Genomic DNA, 26,106 nt, shown 5'->3' with positions numbered 1-26,106 from the left:
AAAAAGGAGGTCTGGGGCACAGCTCGGGAGTGCCACGCACTGGCAGGAAGGAGCCTGGAGATTGGCATTCCCAGCACCAGAGAAAATCCTGTTGATCTTTGATCCTCCACCCCTCCCGGAGCCTTGGCCCTGCCCCTCTCCCCCTTCCTTTCTTCCCTGCTGGCCTCTCCCTCTGTTCGGCTCCTCACTTCCCTGGCGCCCTTTCTCTGACTGGCAGTTTTCCCCAGGTCCTTGCTCACACCAAGCCTTCCATGCTGTCTTCAAGCCCTACTTCCTGCATGTCTCCCAACCCTGACAGGGAGAACCCAAGTAAGAAGGTCCACTGGACTTCTGGGAGGACGAGGACGTCATCCATAGACTCAGAGTCAAAACCCCACTCCGACCCCTCCAAAGTAGCCAGGTCCCGGAGACCCAGCCGGCTGACGGTGAAGTACGACCGGGGACAGCTGCAGCGCTGGTTGGACATGGAGCAGTGGGTGGATGCGCAGGTTCAGGAGCTCTTCCAGGTGAGTGACACGAGGCAGCGAGGGAGGCCGCGGGGTGCCGGGGAGAGTGCCTGCCTGAGACCTCAGGAGGAGCTGGAGGGCCAGTGTGAGATGCTCCCACGGAGGGAAGGGTTCTCCCAACAGGTGAAGATAGATTTGCAGTCCCGAAATCCACCTCCCTCTGGTCTGGTCCGGTCTGGTCTGGGCTCTGCCTCTAATGCTCTTCAAAATCTGTGCCAGGTGTTTTAACTTAGTTTCCTAATCTATAGAATGAGCCTATCAATGCCTGTCATATCTCCTTTGTGGGACTTTTTGAAGCTCAAGTGAGATAGAAGAGCTACTTTTATGTATTTGTCTTGCTCTCAGCCTCAACACACCTGCATGCCAAGAGCTACGTTGTCCAGTACTATAGCTACCAGCCATGTGTGGCTATTGCCCTTCAAATTAATAAAAATTAAATAAGATGCAAAGTTCAGTCCCTCATTCACACTGGCCACATTTCAAGTGCGCCGTAGTCCCATGTGGCTATTGGCTGCCATCTTGTCAGCACAGATGGAGAAACATTTGTATCCTCTCAGAGTGGACAGCACTGAACTAGAACAAGTCCTTGGCCCTGGCTCTGACTGACTCCCCTCAATTCCCCCTGAGAAAAGGACAGGTCTCTGCCCCTTGTCACAAGACGTGGCACTTTCTTCCTCAGATAACTGAAAATCGGGGTCCTAGAGCAGTAACAACCGCTGTGTCAACAAGGAGAGTAACATTCTGAACACTTAACTCTGTGTTAGGCACAGTGCCTCGCGCTGGACATGCATTACCCACTCGGCCCTCCCCACCGCTCCCTTAGGTAGATATGTTTTACTGTGGAGGAAATGGAAGCTCAGAGATGTTGAGTAACAAATGAGCCCAAGGTCACACGACTAGGAAACCAGGAGACCAGGAGCTGCAGCTGGGGCTCTGTGCCCAGGCACTTAGGCGAGCAGCTTAGTGGTTCTCCACCCATGAAGTACTTCAGAAAAAAACCTGATGACCTGACTGCACCCCAGTTTGACTAAATCTATTAGGGTGGGGCCCAGTCACTTGTCTTTTTTTATAAGCTCCACCGTTAATTCTAGCATGTGGCTGGCTGAGAACCACTGCACCAAGCCAGAGCCCAGGAGTCCTCGTCTACATACCATGGTCCTTCTTTCTCCTCCTTCTTGACTCTGTGCCTATCTTTTCTTTTTGGGGCAGCAAGGGGCTTGTCATTCTTCCAGGTAAGGGCTATGCTGCGGTTGGGGTGGAGGAGAATGATGCCTGTGCCCAGTCTGTCTTGTGAAGCTCACTGGGTCCTGTGTTAGTGTGGTCCAGGTGTCAACCATGTCCCCTGCAGCATCCTGGGCTCCCTTGTGCAGGGGAGGGAGATGCTCTGGAGCTGGGAGCAGGAGAGGCACATTTTCTTGGCCTGCTTCTGCTCAGCCTCCACTGCCCTTCTATCCTGCCAGCACTCTCCCTCTCTGGATCAGTTTCAGTTTCAGATTGTTGTGCACTTGCATAAAAAGTCTCATACTTCAGACACCTCAGAGCAAATTTGTCCAGGCATCAGAGAAAGACACTAGACAAAGAACCTGGTTGTGGAAGATCAACACAGTGGGGAGGGGGAGAGCTGTACAATAATGAGCTCATAACATTGGAAAACAGGATATGTGGGAGGACCACTCCCAGGCAATGACGGAAATAAAATACCTGGCCTGTGGTTGCCATGGCAATTGTCCAAAGGTGCTAGGTGGCAGTTCCTCTCCCAATCCCTGCTCTTTTCAGCAGGAAGCAGCCAAGTGGCTGGGGAAGCCCCAGGTGGCTGGTCATCTTGGGAGAGATTGAGGCAACAGTGTCTCCAGGCTTACCCTGCCCCGGTTCTACCTTCATAGAGCCTGTCTCCATACAGCAGGCTCTCCCCAACATACCCACCTTGGATAGCCCTACGGGCAATGGTTCTAGGGATGTATCACTGCTTGTTCAGTTTGGTTTAATGGGATCCAACCTTACTTTGATGGAGGGCCCCCCTTCTCACTGGGTATAAAATCTGCTTTGGGGTCTTCAGAGGAACCAAGTCTGGGTTCAACAAAACAAACAGACTTGGGGCCCTAGTGCTCCTGTTGTTCAGAGGTGGGGTGTGGATTTGGCTTCTAAGCAAGGATATAAACACTCACCGAGTTTCTCCTATTTTAAGGAGACTCTTGCTCAACAATGCACCCCCCTGCAGTTCCCACCCCTGATTTCATTTCTCCTTTACGACAAGACTTCTTAAAGGATTTGTCCACACTCACATCCTTTACTTACCTTTCCCCTTCCTGTCACTATTCAAACCGCTGAGACCTGGCTTCTTTTTATTTATTTATTTATTTTAAATTTTATTTTATTATGTTATGTTAATCACCATACATTACATCATTAGTTTTTGATGTAGTGTTCCATGATTCATTGTTTGCGTATAACACCCAGTGCTCCATGCAGTATGTGCCCTCTTTAATACCCATCACCAGGCTAACCCATCCCCCCACACCCCTCCTCTCTGAAACCCTCAGTTTGTTTCTCATAGTCTGTAGTCTCTCATGAGACCTGGCTTCTGTTCCCACCATTCTACTGAGAGCTCTCGCCAAGGTCACCAATCATTGTTTTGGGGCCAAATCTAATGTACACGTCAGCACAGGATGCTGTTGACCACCCAGAGTTTTGAAAACATTCCTTTCCTATAGCTTCGATGACACTGTCTTTTTCAGCTGGCATTTTGATGCAACCCTTCTGATGTGACATTTTAAGAAACAATCTATTAAACTTCCAACTTTAAAAAAAATAATGTTAATGAATATGTGAAACAAACACTTGTTAGCTCCTCCCTGAGCCTTACTCCACTGCTGGTTCCCATGGCAGAGAGATCAGGAGGAAAGGGACCGAGGATGGAGTGAAGGTGAGAACAGAGTCAGATCAGGCAGCATCTGGCAGGAGACCCCTTCATGAAATACCGAGTCACAAATTTTTTTTTTTAAAGATTTTATTTATTTATTTGACAGAGAGAGACATAGCAAGAGCAGGAACACAGCAGGGGGAGTGGGAGAGGGAGAAGCAGGCTTCCCGCAGAGCAGGGAGCCCGATGTGGGGCTTGATCCCAGGACCCTGGGATCATGACCTGAGCCGAAGGCAGATGCTTAATGACTGAGCCACCCAGGCGCCCAAAGACTTCTTAAATCAGTAAGAAAAAACTAGACAACCCATAGAAAAATGAATAAGGCAGCAGTTGTTGAAGTATATTCTGGTGACCCTTTCAGAGGGCTCATGGTTATTTTCATAATACTGAGATGTCATTTGCCTTTTTCACTATGTTGACATTTGCACTGATAATGCCAAAACAAGGGTGGCCCTTAGCGTGAATCCAGAAAGTGGCAATGGGGGCACTTGGCTAGTTCTGTTGGAGGAGCATGTGGCTCTTGATCTTGGGGTTGTGAGTTTGAGCCCCATGTTGGGTGTAGAGATTACTTAAATAAATAAACTTTTTTTTTTTTTTAGATTTTTAAAAATTTATTTATTTGACAGAGAGAGACACAGTGAAAGAGGGAACACAGCAGGGGAAGTGGGAGAGGGAGAAGGAGGCCTCCCGCGGAGCAGGGAGCCTGCTGCGGGGCTCGATCCCAGGACCCTGGGATCATGACGTGAGCCGAAGGCAGACGCTCAACCGACTGAGCCACCCAGGCGTCCCTAAGTAAATAAACTTTCAAACAAGAAGAAAAGTGGCACCCACCTGTACTAATGTTACAGGAATTTTTTCCCTTACTGCTCGAGGTTCTTGGTTATGGTGCTTTGAAGAATGAAGATGAAGACCAAAGAGTGGTGGGTAGCAAGGCAAAGTTTATTGAGCAATAGTACAAAGCTCCCAAACAGGGAGGGGACCTGAGATGGTTGCCATCTTGACGTTCAAATCTAGGGGTTTTTGTAAGCTCTTTTGCAGAACTATCTTGAGCATCCGGAGTGTGGGTCCCCTGTGGATTGGCTGCTAAGGTGTGCCAGTCGGGGCTTTGATCATGCTCCCATCTACCTATCGGGTTAGGTCCTTTGGGCTGACATTTGGAGACTAACTGCCTCAATTTGTGATAGTGACAAATATTTTATGTTTCAGTGTTTTGTTTCAGGATGTTTTGCAAAAGTCACTTCTGCAGAGGCTACTAGACAGGATGCTATTGTGGTCTTGTCTAAGCTGTAAAACAGGATGCTGGTGCAGTTTTGTCTTAGCTGTCCCAGCTCCCTGTTTTCTTGTTGGGGACCCTGGCCCTGACTACTTAATTGTCCAACTAACTCCTAACACTAGGAATTACGTTCTTCACCACTGTGCCACTTTCACTTAAGAAAGTCCTTGATGAAGCAGTAAATCTCTAAGTTTATTAAAACTTGGCCATTGAATTCACATCTTTTTTAATAGACTTAAGTTTTAGAGCCGTTTCACAGGGAGACTGAGCAGAAAGTACAGAGTTCCCATGTTCCCCCTGCCCCCCACATATGCACAGCCTTCCCCACTAGCAACATCCCCCACTAGTGCAGTACATTGTTACAATCAGTGAACCTACACTGACACATCAAAGTCACCCAAAGTCCATAGATTATGTTAGGGTTCACTTCTGGTGGTGTACATTCAAAGGTTTAGACAAATATGTAAGGACATGTATCTACTATGATAGTATTGTACAGAGTATTTTCTCTGTCCTAAAAATCCTCTGTGCTCCACCTATTCATCCCACTTCCCCCCTTAATCCCACTCCCTTTTTACTGTCTCCATAATTTTGCATTTTCCAGAATGGTGTATGGTAGGAATCATACAGTATGTATGACTGGCCAATTTCAGATTGGCTTCTTTCACTTATTCTATGTGTTTACGGTTCATTTAGGTCTTTTCATGGCTTGACAGCTCATTTCTTTTAGTGCTGAATAATATTCCATTGTCTGGATGTGCCACAGTTGATTTATCCATTTACCTACTGAAGGACAGATTGGTTGCTTCCAAGTTTGGCAATTACGAGTAAAGCTGCTATAAACATCTTGATGTAGCTTTTTGTGCAGATATGTTTCCAACTCACTTGGGTAGATATTAAGGAGCTTGATCACTAGATCATATAGCAAGAGTGTGTTTAGTTTTGTAAGAAACTACCAAAATGCCTTCCAAAGTGGCTATACTATTTGGCATCCCCACCAGCAATGAATGAAGGTTCTAGTCATTCCATATCCTCACTAGCATTCGGATTTGGATTTTTTGCCAATTTGTAGGTATGTAGTGTATCTCATTGTTGTCTTAATTTGCAATTTCCTAATCACATATGATGTTGAACAATTCTTATGCGATTTGCCATCCACATATCTTCCTTGGTGAGGTATCTGTTCAGATCTATGGCCCATTTTTCAATTGGGTTGTTTCTTTCTTATTGTTGCATTTCAAGAATTGTCTGTTTTGGACAATAGTCCTTTATCAGACACATCCTCTGCAAATATTTTCTCCCAGTCTGTGGATTGTCATCTCATTTTCTTGAGCTTCTTTCATTTTTAATTTTATAAACTCTGTATTGTTTCAATTATTTCACTGACTATAACTTTTATTTTTATTTTTTTAAAATTTTTTTTAAAGATTTTATTTATTTATTTGAGAGAGAGAGAATGAGAGAGAGCACATGAGAGGGGGGAGGGTCAGAGGGAGAAGCAGACTCCCTGCCGAGCAGGAAGCCCGATGCGGGACTCGATCCAGGGACTCCAGGATCATGACCTGAGCCGAAGGCAGTCGCTTAACCAACTGAGCCACCCAGGCGCCCTGACTATAACTTTTAAAGATAGGTTTATTGAGATATGATTCACATGCCATACAATTCACCCACTTAAAGTGTACACTTCCAATAGTTTTAAGTATCTTCAGGGTTATACAACCACAATTGGATTTCGGGACATTTTATTACCCCAGAAAGAAACGCTGTACCAATCAGCAGTCACACCTCATTCCTTACCACCACCACTCCCAGCCCGAGGCAACCACTAATCTACTTTGTGTCTCTGTGCATTTACCTATTCTGGACATTTCATATAAATTGAATCATATAACATATGGACTTTTGTAACTGGCTTCTTTCACTAATATAATGTTTTTAAGGTTCAGCTATGTTGTAGTATGAATCAATGCTTTGTTCCTTTTATTGCTGAGTAATGTTATATGGCTACATTATTTTATTTATCCATTCATTGGTTGATGGAGATATGTGTTGTTTTCACCTTTTGGCTATTATGAATAATGCTGCTATGAACATTCATGTGCAGATGTTTGTGTGGACATGTCATTTCTCTTGGGAGTAGCCCTAGGAATGGGATTGCTGGGTCAGATGATAACTCTATATTTAACATTTCAAAGACCTGCCAAACTGTCTTCCAAAGCAGCTATACCATTTTATATCCTTACCAACAACGTGCATAACTTTTGAAATTAAACAGGCACTCTTTTGGGGGCGCCTGGGTGGCTCAGTCATTAAGCATCTGCCTTCGGCTCAGGTCATGATCCCAGGGTCCTGGGATCGAGCCCCGCATCGGGCTCTCCGCTCCGCGGAAGCCTGCTTCTCCCTCTCCCACTCCCCCTGCTTGTGTTCCCTCTCTCGCTGTGTCTCTCTCTGTTAAATAAATGAGTAAAATCTTTTTTTTTTTTTTAAAGATTTTATTTGAGCCGAAGGCAGATGCTTAATGACTGAGCCACCCAGGCGCCCCGAGTAAAATCTTTAAAAAAAAAACAGGCACTCTTTTTTTTAAGATTTTATTTATTTGTTTGTTTGTTTATTTATTTATTTGAGAGAGAGAGGGAGGGAGAAGCAGACTCCCCGCCAAGCAGAGTGCCCCATGTGGGACTCAATCCCAGGACCCTGAGATCATAACCTGAGCTGAAGGCAGATGCTTAACTGACTGAGCCACCCAGCTGCCCAAACAGGCACTCTTTTTAAAGAACCCTAGCCCTGTTTCAGATAGAAAATAGGTCCTCAGTAAGTGTTGAATATAAGAATGAACGGGTGGTTTGAGGAAGGTGAGGAGACGGACTGAACGTGGGAAGCAGGGTAGGAGATGGGGGAGCCCCTGACAGTGACTTTCACTCCAGCACCAGCTGGCCAGGCCCCTCTGAGCCCTATGTGATTCCCAAACAGGATCAACCAACTCCTTCTGAGCTTGAGATTGACCTGGAGGTTCTCATGGAACTATCCACAGAGGAACAGAAGACTCATTTGGAGGTAGAATGTGGGGCTGGGCTTAGAGCGGGAAGAACCCAGGAACCCAGGTTTTGAGTGGCATGGGGAGAACCAATTCAGAGGGGAGGATTCCTGGGAGGGCTGAGTGGAGGCTTGTGGGAAAGTGCTGTGGCTTGGGGACCCATTCTTTGCTCTCTTTCACCCAGGCTATTCTCCAAAACTGCCCCCGTCCCACAGAGGTAAGGGATGCTCTGCAGGTCCGGGGTAAGAGGGGCCCAGAGGGGAGGCAGCTAATGAAGAAGAGTGTTTCAGAGGAAGGCTTGGCCCTCCATTCTTCTCCCCTTCCCCAGCTCTGGAGACATGCGGTCGGGGAGATTAGGGAGGGCAGTGTGGTGGGTGGGTGTGACCCCATGCTTTGATCTCACCCGTTTCTCTCTCAGCCTTTTATCTCTGAGCTGCTCAGTCAACTCAAGAAACTCCGGAGACTCAGTCGGCCTCAGAAATAAGCCTTGTGAGACTACCTTCAGCAGCCTCAGCACTGCCAGGCCTGCCCTGAACCTCTGAATCCTGGGCTGAGAGGAAATGGTCCAGTGGGACACAGACAAGGAACATGGAGGATGAGGAGGGACATTTGGATACCCCTAGTGTATGTGCAGTCACAGCTGGGCTTTCTGGAAGCCATTCATGGCTGTTGCCCAGTACTTTCCAGCCAAGTGGATAAAACCTTTGGGAGTCCCAGCTGAATGGAGTGTGGAGCATATCTTTCCTGAGGGATGGGGAGGGGAGGGTAAAGTGATATACCAGAGGGCCAGCATCCCGAGCCACCAGGCTCTATCCACACCTCCTCCGTCCATCTATCCAAATTGGCCTTGAGAATTCAAAGATCACAATTCTGCTTTAGAGCTCATGATCTAGCAAGGCCCAGAGGCCAAACAAGAGGGCACCAAACTAGGACACACAGCATCCTGCATCACCAACAACAGGAGCCCAAGTGGCAAAGACTAGTTTTGAATCCCAGAGGAGAGGTAACAGGGAAAACCTAGCTGGGTCTGGGGATATCAGGGAAGGCTAAACCTTCCTATTCCCCCTGAATCAGGAGGCATCAGGCTGAGGACTGTCTTGAGCTGGCTCCAGCCAGCAGCAGAAAGAGAAAAAGCAGGAGCTAAGCAGAGAGGTGTAAAGGGTACAGGCCGAGAGGCCTCATCAGCGTGTTGCTGGAAAGATACTGGGTCTGAATGGCTGGCAGGCTGGGACAGGAGCTCAGGGAGGTGGCATCCTTTGGGAGTAAGGCAGAAAGCAGGGTAAGCATTCACTGTTTGTGCATGCGCTGAGTACGAGGGAGGCTGAGGAATCCAAGATGGTGGGGCTACGCTGGGCTGCCCAGAGCAGGATGCACAGTTCAGATCAGTTGAACGAATATCCACTGCCTACTTCATATGAGGCTTCCAGGGTGGATGGGACTGTTCCTGCCTGGAGAAGCCTGCAGGATGGCCCCACCTTTTTCCTCACTCCATAGGACTGGACTTTGAGTAGAAATCCTGTTCTTGCCACCTCTCCAGGGGCCCAGGCTCAGAGCCCACAGGGTTCTAGAGATAAGAGTTGCTGGGCTTAAGACATCAACATTTTTTATTAGATCCACTAAGTGCCGGGGAAGGGCCCTGGGCCCTTGAGCAAGTTTCAAGGCTCATCACCCTTAGATTCAGTCTCGTCTCTTCCCCACCACACCTCATTCCCAGTCCAGGCTTGGCTGTTGGTGGGCTCCTGACTTCTGCCTTCACTCTGGCTCCCCCCAGTTATCATCTCAAATGGAGAGTCCTTCCTTCCTTCCAGGGACACTGAGGCTCAGGAAAGGGCGCATCCATGAGCAATCTAGGCTGACTCACTCTCCCATTGGGTGCCCTGAGGCTGGGCCCAGAGGTGGGCTTGCCTGCCTGGTTTCCTCAGTGCTCTCGGCCTGAGCGCGGTGGGCAGTAGGGAGACGTCTGGTGCTCTTTAATTTCAAAGGCATCGTGGCCTTCCCTGTGGAGCAGAGAGAGACAGGTCAGGGGTCATGGATGGCTCTCGACTTCTCCCAGTGGAACAGAACATTCCACCCGCCCTCACCGGAAGCAGCGGGCGCAGTAGAGGTCCCCGTCGCAACCAGTGCAGCGCAAGATGGCGTCCTCATTGCAGATGCAGCACCAGGGGAGCTCCTCTTCCTCAGCCTCGGGCCTGGCAGCCATGGCCTGGGCCTGCCGGGACCGGAGAGGAATGGGGGAGAGAAGTAAGATGTGTGGGAGACTGCTGCAGGAGCAGCTGGCCAGGCAGGGAGGGAGGCTGTGGTGGCGGCCGGTGGCTTTTCTCACCTCAGGCTCTGCCCTGCAGGACTGGGCCCGGGCTCGGAGAACGGGCTCCACAGGGATGTTAAAGCCACTTGCCTCATCCAGGGCAGCTTCTTCCGTGAGCTGTGGACAGGGCGAAGAGGTGCAGCTCCCTGTTCCAGGCCTAGACCCTGACCCTCTTCCCCACAAGTATTTCTGTGCTCTGTGGCCTTAGCTTCTCAATCCATCTCCCTTATCTATTGCCTGTGGCTGCTGATACCCCATCTCCAGGGGCCAGTAGGCAGGTCTGGGTCATAGGGACAGTGGGGCCCCAGCCAGAACAGGAGCTGCAGAGAGGCTATTCAGCACGAGAGTGGAAGCAGGGTGAATGGGGCCAGGTGGGGGGTGGGGCAGTGAGACAGGGACAGGACAAGGCAGGGTCAGGTGGGTAAGGCAGGGCCCACCTGCCGCAGGACTCTCTGGATGGCTGTCTCCTCGTCCTCATCATCATCACTGTCTGGGAGGTGATAGTCCTGGAGGGTCACTTGAAGAAGGAACGACAGGAGCAGGGGAGGAGGAGTAACATGGAGAGAGTTCACCTGAGTAGCTGTAGTTTTGCCCCCAGGAGCTGGTTGGCTTTCCAGTGGCACTTGTTCCAGAGCTAGGCAGCCTCTGTAGCCACTGATCAGATCCTGCCCTTCCCTGCCCCACCCTGCAGGGCTGGGGGACAGGAACAGAAGACTTTGCACCTGAAGAGACTGGGGGTCCCGGGCCCCTGATGCCTGCTATGTATTACTTTTCCACTCCTTTGCCCCAGTAAAGGAGTGGCTCTTGTGGCTCTGGGCAGAGCTCGAGACCCCTGGGCACAGGAAGTCCCAGCACCTGATTCAGCGTGGCCAGGAGTCGCCATTTTGTAGAGGTTGGCCTGGGGGTGGGTGGGGGGGCCTGCCCGATGGACATGAGTGAGTTGCTGCTTCCCAGCCCCTACCTTTATCAGGGTCCTGGCCCTGAAGCACAGCCAGGCGCTTGGCGAGGACCAGGATCCTCTCCTGCCTTGTGTTCTCTTCCCGCAGCTCGATCGCTGCCTCAGCCAGCAGCCTGCTCTTCTCCTCTTCCAGGGACCAGGTGGCCTGCCCCGTGGAATTAGCGCTCTGGCCCTCTGGGCCACCTCGGTTGAGGTCATTCTGGACGGAGGCGGCTGGAAGGAGAGAAGCAGTCAGGGAGGCAGAGATATTCCAAGATCTCTCATCAGAAGCCAGTGAGCCCATTTCTCTACTTCCTTTAAAAACCATAGATTATCAGCTTTTTGTTCAGCATTAGCTCCTGTGGTTTATATTACCAATAAAATCTATCTTTCCTCCATTTTTGCAAATGTAAAAATACTAGTAATCTTAGACATGTTTTTTTCCAACTACATCCATCCCCACTCCTGATATTTTTACATGTTGCCCTTAGGGTGGGTATTCCACAGTATGAGCATCACTCCCCAAAAAGATGAGGATATGGGGACACTAAGCCTCAGCCAGTCTCTCTGCCTCACAGGCTGGCGTGAATATTTCCAGGCAGCAGCACAGAGAGGACATGAGAGATCAGGTTCTTTATGGCCCTAGGCAGGAAGCTTTCTACGAGAGTGGGTGTGGCTCTGACATGGTCCCCTCTAGCTCAGCGTTTCAGAGCAGGAGATTCAAAATCAGACAGCTCTGGGTTAAAGTCCCAGCGCTGCCACTTAATACCTGTGACCTTGGTCAAGTTCCTTAAGCTCATCAGGCCTCAGTTTCCTTGTTTATAAAATATGGATAATAATAGTATGTACAAGATCATGGAGAATAGTCAATGAGATTATATCTCTAAAGCAGAGCTTCTCAATCTTGGTTCATTGATATTTTGGACAGGACAATTCTTTGTTGTGGGGGCTGTCCCATGCCCTATATGATGTTGAGCAGCATCCCTAGCCTCTGTTTGCTAGATGCCAGTGGCACGCTCTAAGTTGTGACAACCAGAGAGTCTCCAGATATTGCTATATGGGCCCCCCTGGGAAAATCATCCCTGGTTAAGAACCCCTGCTCTGAAGCATTTGAAGAGCGCTGTCCAGAATTTTTTATAATAACAGAAATGTTCCATATCATTGTATTTGTGCTGTCCAAGACTGTAGTTCAACAGCATTTCAAATGTGGCTAGTACCATAAGGAACTGAGTTTTAAATTTCATTTAATTATTATTAGTTTTTTTTTTTTTTTTAAAGTAGGCTCCACGCCCAGTATGGAGCCAACGCAGGGCTCAAACTCACAACCCTGAGATTAAGGCCTGAGCTGAGATCAAGCCTAACCGACTGAGCCACGCAGATGCCCCAAATTTCATTGAATTTTATTTATTTATGGATTTATTTATTTTCTAAAGATTTTATTTATTTATTTATTTATTTTTAAAGATTTTATTTACTTATTTGACAGAGAGAGACACAGTGAGAGCAGGATCACAAGCAGGGGGAGAGGGAGAGGGAGAAGCAGGCTTCCTGATGAGCAGGGATCCCGATGTGGGGCTCGATCCCAGGACCCTGGGATCATGACCTGAGCCGAAGGCAGACGCTTAACGACTGAGCCACCCAGGCGCCCCAGATTTTATTTATTTGACACAGAGAGAGAGAGATAGTGAGAGCAGGAACACGAGCAGGGGGAGTGGGAGAGGGAGAAGCAGGCTCCCCGCCGAGCAGGAAGCCCGATGCGGGGCTCAATCCCAGGATTCTGGGATCATGACCTGAGCGGAAGGCAGACTAACGACTGAGCCACCCAGGTGCCCCTCATTGAATTTTAATTAAATTCAAATAGCCTCTTCCTCATCCTTATCATTAGCATCATTGCAGAGAACATTCGCTGAACACTTACTATAAGCCAGGCAGGGCCTTAAGTGCTTATTAGATTATCTCACTTACTTCTCGTGATTTCCCTGTGAGGTGGGTTTTACCACATACACCTCCATTTTATAGCTGAGGATAGGGAGACTTAGGTCACAAAACTTTCTCAGAGTCACAGAGCTAGTTTAAGTGGTAGAATAAGAAGTCACTGTCTGATTCTAAAGCCCGCACACTTATCCACGAGGCTTACACTGACTCCTGTTGGACTAAACTGTAGTTTACAATGTTGATTGGTCTCTGATTTATATTTGTGTCCCAGAGGGTGGGCAGCAGAGCCCGTCCTACTTGGGAAGGAGTGGGGGGCAGGTCCCTGGGGGACCCAGGTGGAGAAGTTACCTGGGCCTCCTCGTTGCCAGCTCTCATCAATAGCCACCTTCGCGGCCAGCTGTGTCAGCAGATCCTGTGCCTGTTGGGCTTGGGTCCTGGTGTCTGGTGGCTGATGTGCCTGCTGAGAGGAGGGAACTTCAGTGGGGAGCCAGGGGAGGGGGGAAGGCAACACTGTAAGGTGCAGAATAGTCTAGGTTAGGGGTGGATGCTGAAGAGTTTCCAAAGCTCAGGGAAAGGAGACTAATCCAGGGCCCATATAGATCTGGCCATTCTTTCCTGCCCCACCCCATCCTACTGCTTGTCCCTGGTTCCTTGGCCTCGCAGCAGGCCTGAGGAGCAAGAGGTGAGGATGGGAGGTTTTGCCAATTCCTACAAAGTACATAAGTATACATGTATCTGGGCTTCTGCAAGGTCCTTATCCTAGGACCCCTGTCCCCCCAAGTACTCACAGGTTGGGGGGTCTGGGAAGGTGGAACTCTGCCCTGCAGTGCAGCAAGCCGTGCCTCCAACTCCTGGGTGGAAGGGATGGAACCCCGGGGTTCATCCCTCAGTGCAGCTAGCCTGGCTTCTATCTCCGCCTGCGAGGCCACTGACTCTGAAATGGTTATGGAGAAGCCCTGTAAGATCCCGAGGAATCCTAGTCCCAGGAGGCGTGGATGGTATCTTTTAGGTCACCCAGTCTGCCCCCACTCACTGGGCTTGTTCTGCTGGCGGAGCCGCGCTAGGCGCTCAGCAATGACTTGGTCTTGTTGGATCAGTCCCTGGCTCTGGACAGTGCTGGGCTTCTGCTTGGCTTCCAAGGCAGCCACACGCCTGGGAGGGTATGAGATTAGGCTCTTGAAGAATGCAGAAGGGAGGGGTGAAGGCACCCACTTGCCGTTTCCCATTCAAATCACTTCTAGGCATCCAGGGCGGCCTCCAATGGACAATATTCTGTGGTCCTCATTCATGTCACCCTGCAGCCCAATCCAGCTGACCAATCGAAGGGTCTGGCTGAGAGGACAAGGTCTACCAAGAAATGTTTCTGGAGAGAGGGCTGATGAGCTACTGTCTGAGCCCAAGAGGGCAGTCAGGAGGCTGAGAGATGATTTTCTCTGGACCCTGTGCTCATCTGATCTAGAGGCTGGGAAGAGAGTCCTACCCTATGGCTCCTTTGTCTTTTCCCCATCCCTATTTGTCTCTGTCTGTTCAGCACTTACTTCTTGTAGTTCTGAGGTGGTGACCACTTGGAGGCATTGGCAGGAGAAGATCCTCTATAGAGAAGATATCTGGTATCAGAAGTCCCGCCATCTGCCAGTCAGTACCTCCCACCCCAAACACTTCCTGAGCTGATCTCTCGCCACAGAGCACAAAGCTGTGTGGGCTGGCCAGCCGACTGGTACCATGCTTGGCTAAACCCTTGACCATGTCAACTCACCTGGTCAGGACCTCGTGGCACTGCTTGCAGACTTTCTGTTGGGTATTCCCAGTCCGGGGCACCACTGCACTGAAGCTAAGGCAGCCAGAACAGAAGGCCCGGCCACAATTCTTACAGCCATACTACAAGAAACATGAAGTAGAAGGTTCCATCTCTCACCCACCCCTGCACGCTCCTCCCTGGGACTCTCCAAGCACACAGAGAGGGAAGACACTGAAGTTGTGACCAGCTGCTGGGAGGAGGATGAGGAGTGGGGCCCCTAAGGCCTGGGGAGAGACAGGGGTGGAGGGTCTTTTATTCAAATCAAGTAAAGCTTTATGCAAAATTCCCATGCTTTCTACCCTGTCTTCAATTCCCCAATGCTGGGGTGTAGAAAACAAACAGGCAAAACTTCATGCTGCAAGTCACTGACTCTTAACAAAGGAGTATCAGAGAGTGCAGAGCCCCTGCCTTCTCTGCCTTAGCAGAGATGGAGGGTGGCTTGGCTTCAGTATGGGATAACAACGGCCTCCATTTATTAAGCACTTACTGTGTGCCAGGCACTAAATTCAGTACTTAACAATCATGACCTGATATAATCCTCAAAATTTATACACACTACTTTACTTAATCCTGATGACCACCATTAATTATTATTACTATCTTAGATGCGGTCAGAGAGGTTACATGACTTGCCCAAACCAAGGTGTTTCCATGAATAAGACAGCAGAGCTCAGATTTGAACCCTGACCACCCTGATTCCAAAACCCAGGTTTCTAAGTGCTACAGGGATCTGCATCCCTACTGCTATTCATTCATCCAATCTGGTTCCTATCTCCTGGTCACAACCGAGCAGAGGAAACCTATAGTTTACCAGGAGAACTTAGGGGCCTGTGCAGAGGACAAAAGAGGCTTTGCCATGGTGCCCCGGGAGCAGGAGGAAGGGCAGTAATCTAACTCAAGAAACCTGGGAAGGGCAGACTGCATGACGGTGAAGGTTTCAGAGCAAAGGGAGTAACCAGCATAGAGTGATGGAGAGTGGTCACAGGATAGTAACTAACACCGGGCTGCGGAGGAGCAAAGTGGAGGGAACGAAACAGCTGCATCTTATACTTGGTGGAGAGAAAAGCCTACCTTTCTAGAAAGGACAGGAACGTGCTCTACAGTTTATAGGGCACTTTCACCTCCAGCACCTCTCTGAACCCTCATGTCAACCCCGAAAGGGAGGGAGCGTTAGCCCAATTTTACAGAAATGGAAACTGAGGTTCAGTGACGTCATCAAAACCACACAGCTGGAAAGGGGCCATAAAACCAAGTCTACGGACTTCAAGTCCTGTGCTTTTCCTCCACTCCGGTCCTCCCTGGCCCTCTAGCCCGCGGGGGGAAGACTCGCCTCCTTCTTGAAGAGGGTAAACTTGACAGCGCAGCCGTAGCACCTACTCTCCATTCTGGCGGCCGGCGAGGCGCCGCAGGTTCCACAAAACTGAGAGATCGCGACCGCCAGGTCCCGAGACCCTTGGACTTTCCCTAAGCCCCGCCCTCGCCCCACGCCCCTTCGCGCGGGCTTGCTGCGGCCTCTGGCAGGAAAATCGCGGTCCACGCTAGCCGGAGAGTGGTAGCGGCAGACGCGGGGGCTGCTGGGAGGCGTAGTTCATTCACGACTGCTCCCTTCCTTCGGAGGCAGTCAGGCCTGATCCAGAACACATTTCCCAGGGGGCTAAGCGCCATTCAGTCAGTTTGGGATGACAGTCCCCGGAAATCCCTACGCACGCTTAGACTCTTGGGAGTTGTAGTACGAATCCAGTCAGGGTTGGAACCATGGCGGTGACCAAGGAGCTCTTACAGATGGACCTGTACGCGTTGCTAGGTATCGAGGAGAAAGCAGCGGACAAAGAGGTGAGAACGGTGGTGAGGAGGGCCAAATCCGACTGGCTTGCTGGCCCTTCGTGTCTTGGCGCCTCGCCAGCGCTGGTACCCGCTTTCCCGGTTCCGCCGGGCCCTAGGGAGGGGAGTGGGGGGCGGCCCGACGGCCTCAGAGGCGGTTTCCCAGACGTTTCCTGGGTGGTCTGAGGGCCTCACGAAGAATTGGGGTGCACAGAAGGGAGGCTTCTAGCGCGGAGTACTGTGCTCTTCCTCTGGCCCTTGCCTAGGAGAGGCACCTGGATGAGCCTGAGAGGGAACCCGAGTCCCCTCCCTGCGCCTGCGCAGTGTCAGCCTCTGAGTCCGCTTTTGCCTTTTTTAACTTGAGGTTACTTCATAGTCACCCCCTGAAGGCTGACTGAACTCCGCTTAGAGCGTAGGGCGGAAAAAAGACCTGTCTCAAGGCTCCTGTACTCTCTTGTCATCCCTTTCTTGACAATGTGACCTGTGACTCTGCCATCTCTGTTTTCCATCCCAGCCCGTTGTTGCCCTCTGAAAACGTGCTAGTGGGCTCAAAGCGGGAGGATCAGAAGAGTAAAGGCAGAGGGCCTGAAGTTCCACGGGAAGGTGTTGATAAAGGTGCCAGGCAGTGGAATACTAACTGATCAAGCTGTAATTAGGATTTCTGTTATCTTCTGGATAATGGTGGAGGTTGTAGCAATGTAGGAAAGGGAGGCAGATAATTCATCAGATGAAAACTAATGCCTACGAATGGCCCTGTACTTCATGAGCTGTGTGAGCTTGTGAGAAGAGAAAGCTCTGGGCAGAAAAGCAAGGAGATCAGTAGGGTCCTGAAGGAGGGATGCTGTCAGCCTGCACGTCACTGTCTCCTGCGACTGCAGCTGAAATCAGAAGTTGGCCGTGGATGTGTACAGAACACCAAAAGCTTCTGCTACACCTGTCTCATAACTCTTAAAATTTAATATTAATAATGCCCAACACCTATATAGTACTTACTATGTGCTGGGCACTATTGTGAGTGCTCTACATTTTTTTTTTTTTCAAGATTTTATTTATTTGACAGAGACACAGCGAGAGCGGGAACACAAGCAGGGGGAGTAGGAGAGGGAGAAGCAGGCTTCCCGTGGAGCAGGGAGCCCCATGCGGGGCTCGATCCCAGGACCCTGGGACCATGACCTGAGCCGAAAGCAGACGCTTAATGACTGAGCCGCCCCAGAGTGCTCTACATTTGTAAATTTAATTTGTACTTCATTAATAGTGAGAAATTACTTTGGACATTTTGCACCAAATCCCGCCAGTGTGTTGGAACCCCGAAATCGAGAACTTTTGAGGAAGGCAATTGGGAGCCGTTGATGTGTATATCACTCAGAGGTGGAGGTGGGTGGATGAGCTGCCACTAAGGGAGTTGGGTGAGGCCATTGTCTAGACAAGATACCAAGGTCTAAGCAGGCCAGTATCCAGTTTTCACTCAGATGAGATAAGGAATATGTGAGAAGCTCTTTATAAAGGGTAAAAGGTGCTGTTCCTACCTGTTAGTAGCGGAGGCACAACTATAATATAAGGGAGAACATAGTAAATTCCTTAAGAGGGTATTATAAATGGCCAATAAGTACTTGAAAAGATGTTCAGTGCCCCTAATCATTAGGTAAATATAAGTCAAAAACCACAATGAGATACCACTTTATACCCATTATGATGGCTATTATTAAAAACAAACAAACAAACAAACAACCAAATACAGAAAGTAACAGGTGTTGACAAAGATGTGGAGAAACTGGAACCATTGTGCATTGTTGGTGGTGCATCTGCTGTGGAAAACAGTGTGGTGAGTCCTCAAAAAATTAAACATAGACTTATATGATTCAGGAATTTTACTTCTGGGTATATACCCAAAAGAATCGAAAGAGACTCAAATAGATATTTGTACGTCCATGTTCATAGTAGCATTATTCACAATAGCTAAAAGGTGGAAGCAACCCAATTGGCCACCATTTCTCTTATGTGAGGTTCCTCTTACATGAGGTTCCTTGAGTAGTCAGATTCATGAGATAGAAAATAGAATGGCGGTTGCCAGGGGCTGGACGGAGGAGGTGGAATGAGAAGTTAATGTTTAATTGGTACAGAGTTTCAGTTTTACAAGATGTAAAAAGTTCTGGTGACTAATGGCAGTGATGGTTACACACTAATGTGAATGCACTTAATGCCACAGAACTGTACACTTAAAAATGGTTAAAATGGTGGGGTGCCTGGGTGACACAGTTGGTTAAGCATATGACTCTTGATTTTGGCTCAGGTCGTGATCTCAGGGTTGTGAGATCAAGCCCCACATCAGGGCTCTGTGCTGGTCATGGAGTCTGCTTAAGATTCTCTTTCCCCCTCTCCCTCCAACTCGCAAACCCCACCCCCCTGCTCTTGAGCCCTCTCTCTCTACAAAAAAAAAAAAAAAATTTAAAAATGGTTAAAATGGTAAATTTTGTTATGTATATTTTACTTTTTATTTTTTAAATTAAAAAATTTATGTATGTATATATATATATGTGAGAGAGAGCACGAGGTGCAGGGGGAGGGGCAGAGAGAAGGAGAGAGAGAGAATCCCAAGCAGGCTCCATGCTTGCCTGATGCGGGGCTCAGTCTCTCGACCCTGAGATCATGACCTGAGCCAAAGTCAAGAGTCAGAGGCTCAACTGACTGAGCCACCCAGGCTCCCCTGTTATATATATTTTATAACGAAAACAACCAACTAACCAAACCAAACCAAAACCAGCACAAAGAAGAATGTTTGACAAAGACCATATGTGGCCTCCTAAAATTTTTGGCCTTTTACAGAAAAAGTTTGCCTACCCCTACTAGAGTTAGGAGCAAGGTCAGCTCCACCTTTCTGTACATGGAACTTCCCCCTCTGCCGTCTTCCTAGTGTAACAAACCTAGGAGCCCAGAGTGGGCTAAACACCACCATTGGTGGAAATTTAGAGATTCAGCAATTCCTAGGTAGAGATTTTTGTTCCCATTCCAGCCTCAGAGGAGATAAGCAGGGCACGGTATTATCTTCTTGTAGAAAAGCCTTGAATTGAGGACCTGGGTTTGGTGTGGAAGTGCTCCTGGGGAGAGGATCATGCCCTGGGAATTCAGTCCCTTGCTAGAACCTGAAGCAGTGAGCCCCTTATTCTTACCTGCTCATGTGCGTATGTGTGTGCATGTGTGCATGGGTGCTCGCCCTTCCCCCTCACTCACTCACTCAGTCTCTGCTGGGGCAGGGCCCCAAGGTTTGCCAATATGAAGAGTATGTCATGAATTAATGCCATTTGCAAACCCTCAAGAGATTCTGAATTAATCTCAGGAATTACCTGGGCGACTGCAGTGGCCTTCTAGCCCTTTTTCTAGTTCTGCTCTTGCCCCCTTGAGCCTCTTCACACAGCAGCCAGAGTGAGCCTTTAAAAATGTGAATCAGGGGCACCTGGGTGGCTCAGTTAGTTAAGAATCTGCCTTCCGCTCAGGTCATGATGTCGGGGTCCTGGGATCCAGCCCCACATGGGACTCCCTGCTCAGCGGGGAGCCTGCTTCTCCCTCTCCCTCGGTCCCTCCCCCTGCTCTCGTGCTCTCTCTCAAGTAGATAAACAAATAAATCTTAAAAAAAAAAATGGGAATCAGATTGTGTCACCTCTGCCCCAACTCCCCAGTGGCTTCTCATCAGTCTTAGAATGAAACCTGGGAATGCTTGGGTGGCTCAGTCAGTTAAGAATCTGTTTTCTGTTCAGGTCACAATTCTGGGGTCCTGGGATGGAGCCCCACATCAGGCTCCCTGCTTAGCGGGGAGCCTGCTTCTCCCTCTCCCTCTGCCCTTTGCCACGCTCATGCTCCTTTTCTCTCTCTCTTTCTTTCAAATAAATAAATAAAATCTTTAAAAAAAAAAAAGAAAGAAAGAAACCTGAAGGCCTTCTCCGGCCTGTGGGGCCCATGTTACCTTTCCTTCATGTTCCTTACCATCCTCCCCTTGCTCACTAAGCTCTTGCCATCTCAGTCCTCCTATGACTTCTTTTTAAATTGTGCTAAAATATGCATAACATAAAATTTACCATCTTAACCCCTTTTTGAGTGCACAATTCCAGTGGCATTAAGTACATACCCATTGTGCAAAAATCACCCACTGCCCATCTCCAGAACTTTTCCATCATCCCACACTGAAATTCCATAGCATTAAACATTAACTCTCCATTCCCTTCTCTACTATTCTACTTCTTTTCTCTGTAAACTTGACTATTCTATGTACCTCATGTAAGTGAATGTACAAATATCATATATTTGTTCTTTTGTGTCTGGCTTTTTTTACTTAACAGTTTTCTCAAGTTTCATCCATGCTGTTGCATGTATCAGTATTTCCTTCCTTTTTATGTTGTTGTTTGTAAAATTTAAATATATATATATATATATTTTAAGATTTTATTTATTTATTTTTAAAGGTTTTATTTATTTATTTGTCAGAGAGAGAGAGCACAAGCAGGCAGAAGGAGAGGGAGAAGCAGGCTCCCCACTGAGCAAGGAGCCTGATGTGGGACTACATCCCAGGACCCTGGGATCATGACCTGAGCCGAAAGCAGCTGCTTAACCAACTGAGCCACCCAGACATCCAACGATTTTATTTTTTTAAGTAATCTCTACACCCAGCGTGGGGCTGGAACTCACAACCCTGAGATCAAGAGGTGCATGCTCTATCGACTGAGCCAGCTAGGCACCCCCCCATTTTTAAGTTTGAATAATATTTCATTGAATGTATATACCACATCACCACATTTGGTTTATCCATTCATCTGTTCACAGACATTTAGATGATTTCTACCTTTTGACTGTTGTGAATAATGCTCCTATGAACACAAGTGTATAAATATCACTTTGTCAATTCTTTTGGATCTATACCCATAAGTGGAATTGCTAGATCATATGATAACTCTATGTGTAATGTTTTGGGGGAACTCTGTACTGCCTCCCACAGCAGCTACACCATTGTACATTCCCACCAGCAGTGTACAAGGGCTCCAGTTTCTCCACATCCTCCACAACACTTGTTATTTTCTCTTTTTTGGGGAGTAATAACCTTCCTACTGGGTGTGAAATGGGCCTCTAGTGATTTTTTTTTTCAAACTCACCTAACACATTCTTGCTTCAGGGCCTTTATACCTGCAAATCCTTCTGCTTAGAACATCCTTCTCTGGCAGTTGTATATCATCATCTCACATCTGCACCTTATTCAGATTGCTATTCAAATATAACGCTCTCAAAGAGGCTTTCCCTGACCATCAATTTAAATTCGGTACCCCTACACCTTACTCTGCTATATATATTTCTAAGTAGTACATCTCACTACTAATGCTCACTACCACAATGATCTGTGGTAGTGAGTACCCATCTGCTTGCCATAGGTCTCCCCCATTAGAATGGAAAAAATCCAGGAAGGAAAGGACTTTCTCTCTTTCGTTTATTGCTGTGTCTCTAGCACCTAGAACAGTATCTAGCACTTGATATGTGCTCGATAAATACTAGTTGAGTGATTGGATGAATATGCATTATTATTTTCTTTTTTTTCAAGATTTTATTTATTTATTTGACAGAGAGAGACACAGCGAGAGAGGGAACACAAGCAGGGGGAGTGGGAGAGGGAGAAGCAGGCTTCCCGCCGAGCAGGGAGCCCAATGCGGGGCTCTATCCCAGGACCCTGGGAACATGACCTGAGCCTAAGGCTTAACGACTGAGCCACCCAGGCGCCCCGCATTATTATTTTCTTAGTAATACTTTGTGATACAGTGAAATTACTAGACCAAAAGTAAATATATTTAAAAGCTTTTAAAAAAATTTTTTTGGGGGGCCACCTGGGTGGCTCACTCTGTTAAGTGTCTGCCTTTGGCTCAGGTCATGATCCCAGGGTCCTGAGATGGAGCTCCATGTTGTTGGGCTCCCTGCTCAGCAGGGAGTCTGCTTCTCCCTCTCCCTCTGCCGCTTCCCCTGCTTGTGCTTACTCTCTCTCTCTGCCTGTCTGTGTCAAATAAATAAATAAATAATCTTTGAAAAAATAAAAATAAATACAACTTTAAAAACCTCTAAAAAAACTTTTTTTAAGTAATCTGTACACCCAACATGGGGCTCAAACTCACAACCCTAAGATCAGGAGTTGTATGCTCTACTGACTGAGCCAGCCAGGCGCCCCTAAAAGCGATTTCAAAGTTGTCTTTCAGAGAGGTAGTACCAACTTTCACTCTCACCAGGTAGGCAGGATTGCCCATCCTCTGCTTGCAGCCCCCGCTCCATTCTTGAATGCAGCATGCTCTGTGCTCCATGCCCTTCCCAGAACATTGGACCTTTATTAAATCAAGCTTTACAGTGTTCTCGCTGTTTCTTTTTGGTTTCCTTTCCTGTTCTCCATGTGTGTTTCAGAGGAGAGTGGAAACATTTCCCACAAACATCTGATTCCACAAACTTTTATTAAGTGCCTAGCATGTGTCAGCCTCAGAGTCTGGTGCTAGGGATACAAATGTGAAGAGAGCAGTCCCCGTAGGGTTGTCCCATCTTGCCTGTTTCCACCTTCTCCATCTCTTGTTCCTATGGCCCATCATTTTGGAATGCAGAGGTTAAAGTCGATAATTCTAGAAGTTGATGCTTTCTAATCAGATGATGATTTTTTTTAATGTTTTATTTATTTATTCATGAGGGTCACAGAGAGAGAGAGAGAGGCAGAGGGAGAAGCAGACTCCCCACTGAGCAGGGAGCCTGATGCGGGACTCGATCCCAGGACCCTGGGATCATGACCGAGCCGAAGGCAGATGCTTAACCATCTGAGCCACCCAGGCGCCCCCAGATGATGATTTCTTAGAGAGTGTAACTTGGTATAGAAAATAACAGTTTTTCTAACTAATCTTAACAAGTAAGGCCAAGAATTGTTGTTTGTTATATCTACCATATGTTGAAAGTGGATGGAAATTATAATACAGAGCATCAAGCAATGTTGGGAATTGCAGCTGTGCTTTAATCATCACCTTTGTATTTATTAGCAGTGATAGGAAAGTGGACTTTGACTCCAAAGTCATTGTAAGTCATTGACTCCATGACTTACCTAGTTGTGACCTTGATCAAATATTTTACCTCTGTGTGCCTTGGCTTCTCTGTCTGCACAATGGGAATGATGGCAGCCCCTCCCTGCCAGCATTGTTGTGAGGCTTGATCCAGGTCAAGCATTTAGCATGGCACCTGGCACAGAGTGAATACTCACTGCATGTTAGCTCTTCCTGTTAACATTGTCCTTCCACCTTCCTTACACTGGAAGATCTGAAGTCAAATACACATCTCCCACAACTCACATCTAAGGGTGCCCTCCACCCCTCAGCCCTTCTCACTCATTCCAGTCCTGACAGACCAGGGCGGCCTCAGTGATTCCTGCAGCAGTCTAGGTAGAAAGGAGGTGGGGAATCAGGTAGAACAAAATTGAGGATCAGCAGAGTCCACTGTTCAGTTCAGATCTGCAGATGAATGGAATATATCACCAAGAACAAGGTACCATGTGGGCATAGTGGGATTTAGAGCTGAAGCAGACATCAGTCTGCTTTCTGCCAGCTCACACAGTATAGTAAACAATGAATGTTGAGGTAGATTGAAAGAGGTTCCATTAAAATATTTAAGGAAAGTGCTGTAGGAAGAAGGTACGAGTCATATAATGCCGGGATCAGGGAAGACTTCCCTGAGGAGGTATTTTTGTGCAAGACCTTGAGTAGAGAAAAGAATATATCGCAGCGGGGATCTTCACAGTTGTTGACTCTCTTCATTTTATAGATGGGAGGATCCAGGTCCAGCAAGGTTATGGAACTTGCTCGAGATCACCCAGAGAGTAAGCGTCAGACCCAGACTGGAGCCCCAGTTTAATATTTTTCCCACTTCTGTGCAGCTGACACATGTCTTTGTTGTCTACTGTGGCCTTACCTTTCATCTGAAGCCCTTTGAAGGGTACATAACTCACTGTATCTTGGCAAGTAGTGCTTGATGAAGCCTGGTGCTTGAAAATGCATTTTGATGAACTCTTTGAAGACTCAAATTTTAAGTCTATTTACCAGGAAAACTACCAAGGACACTTAATATTGACATTTTCAGGAAGGGATGTTAAATTATAGCATGTAAGTTACTTTAAGAAAAAGGCTATCTTTCTTGTATGCTAGCTAATACCTTTATTTAAACTCCATATTTCTGTTATGCTCTAGAAGGGGATACACCAACATTCTTTCTTCCAGAATTAAGAAGAGTAAGTCTTGGGGCGCCTGGGTGGCTCAATCATTAAGCGTCTGCCTTCGGCTCAGGTCATGATCCCAGGGTCCTGGGATCGAGCCCCGCATCAGGCTCCCTGCTCCGCGGGGAAGCCTGCTTCTCCCTCTCCCACTCCCCTTGCTTGTGTTCCCTCTCTCGCTGTGTCTCTCTCTGTCAAATAAATAAATAAAATCTTAAAAAAAAAAAAAAGAAACCTTCCTCTTAAAAAAAAAAAAAAGAAGAGTAAGTCTTTGAGGACAGAGGACAGAGAAGGGTTTCAAGGAACAGCATGAGCATGTAGGTATAGAAGTCAAAATGCCGGGCGCCTGGGTGGCTCAGTCGTTAAGCGTCTGCCTTCGGCTCAGGTCATGATCCCAGGATCCTGGGATCGAGCCCCACATTGGGCTCCCTGCTCCGCGGGAAGCCTGCTTCTCCCTCTCCCACTCCCCCTGCTTGTGTTCCCTCTCTCGCTGTGTCTCTCTCTGTCAAATAAATAAATAAAAAATCTTAAAAAAAAAAAAAAAGAAGTCAAAATGCCTGGCATGACAAGGAATGGGGCATTGCCTAGGGCGTGTTGAAGATGTGGCAGGAGAACAATCTGAAAAATGTATCTTTGGACCTCTAGGTGCTACAGTGGTTGGACTTGATTCTGTGGGCATCTGGGAGCCATTTCTGGATTTGAGGTGTCCCTGACTCAGTCCACTGTCTCCAACAGGAGGCTTTCCCAAAGCCTCTTACTTCCAGACAAGGCTTTGAGGCCTCGAGGTTGGGCACGGAGCCTGGTTTCTCTTGATGGCAGTCATTTGTTCACTAGGGGCCTGACTAGCACTGGGCGGTCCCGGGAGGTAGGTCTCTAGTCTTCCCAGCATCTCTCTGATGGTTAACTCACTCCTGGGTTTTGCTGTTTGGCTGGAGCTCTGGATTTTTGAAGTTACTTGGCTGCCTGTTAAGTCAAAAGGAATGATTCATATGTTTGTAAGCGGCAAGTTATTCATTAGCATTCAAGATAATACCTCACATTTATATGATACCAAAGTGCTTTCACATAAATTATCTCATTTGATGTGATCTTCAAGACAGGCCTGTGAGGGGCGCCTGGGTGGCTCAGTCGTTAAGCGTCTGCCTTCGGCCCAGGTCATGATTCCAGGTCCTGGGATCGAGCCCCGCATCGGGCTCCCTGCTCCGCGGGGAAGCTTCCTTCTCCCTCTTCCACTCCCCCTGCTTGTGTTCCCTCTCTTGCTGTGTCTCCCTTTGTCAAATAAATAAATAAAATCTTTAAAAAAAAAAAAAAAAAAAAAGGCCT

At 48.0% G+C, this 26,106-nt stretch overlaps 3 protein-coding genes across 7 annotated transcripts in view; 2 read left to right on the top strand and 1 right to left on the bottom strand.

Moving 5' to 3' along the window:
- The first annotated feature begins 251 nt into the window (after window positions 1–251).
- Window positions 252–8,217, top strand: PPP1R14D (protein phosphatase 1 regulatory inhibitor subunit 14D). The gene is made up of 4 exons (XM_034994814.1): window positions 252–506; window positions 7,670–7,753; window positions 7,918–7,950; window positions 8,152–8,217. Exons 1-4 carry the CDS (start codon window positions 252–254, stop codon window positions 8,215–8,217), a joined length of 438 nt encoding a protein of 145 aa, XP_034850705.1.
- Window positions 8,218–9,319: 1,102 nt separating this feature from the next.
- ZFYVE19 (zinc finger FYVE-type containing 19) lies at window positions 9,320–16,252 on the bottom strand. 2 transcript variants are annotated; one of them, XM_034994809.1, is made up of 11 exons: window positions 16,039–16,252; window positions 14,667–14,788; window positions 14,449–14,502; window positions 13,944–14,062; window positions 13,699–13,844; window positions 13,259–13,370; window positions 11,000–11,209; window positions 10,476–10,555; window positions 10,057–10,155; window positions 9,815–9,942; window positions 9,320–9,730 (listed from the first exon to the last, which is right to left on the bottom strand). In XM_034994809.1, exons 1-11 carry the CDS (start codon window positions 16,090–16,092, stop codon window positions 9,652–9,654), a joined length of 1,203 nt encoding a protein of 400 aa, XP_034850700.1. In that variant the 5' UTR covers window positions 16,093–16,252; the 3' UTR covers window positions 9,320–9,651. The 2 variants fall into 2 exon arrangements, with proteins under 2 accessions (XP_034850700.1, XP_034850701.1); XM_034994810.1 differs by lacking the exon at window positions 14,449–14,502.
- Window positions 16,253–16,418: 166 nt separating this feature from the next.
- DNAJC17 (DnaJ heat shock protein family (Hsp40) member C17) overlaps window positions 16,419–26,106 on the top strand; it is a 35,961-nt gene continuing 26,273 nt past the window's right edge. For 2 of the 4 annotated variants that reach the window (XR_004677391.1, XM_034994812.1), the window contains exon 1: window positions 16,421–16,541. Coding sequence is in view for 2 of the 4 variants with exons in the window: in XM_034994812.1 (XP_034850703.1) it covers window positions 16,464–16,541 (78 nt within the window). In the remaining 2 variants the exon portion in view is untranslated. Of the gene's footprint in view, window positions 16,542–26,106 lie in introns of all 4 variants that reach the window. The other 2 variants (XR_004677392.1, XM_034994811.1) reach the window with 2 other exon arrangements.

This window comes from Mirounga leonina, unplaced genomic scaffold (genome assembly GCF_011800145.1).
Source record: "Mirounga leonina isolate KUSES-001 unplaced genomic scaffold, KU_Mleo_1.0 Mir_91, whole genome shotgun sequence".
Lineage (NCBI taxonomy): Eukaryota > Metazoa > Chordata > Mammalia > Carnivora > Phocidae > Mirounga > Mirounga leonina.
This window is presented reverse-complemented; position numbering and strand designations above follow the sequence as displayed.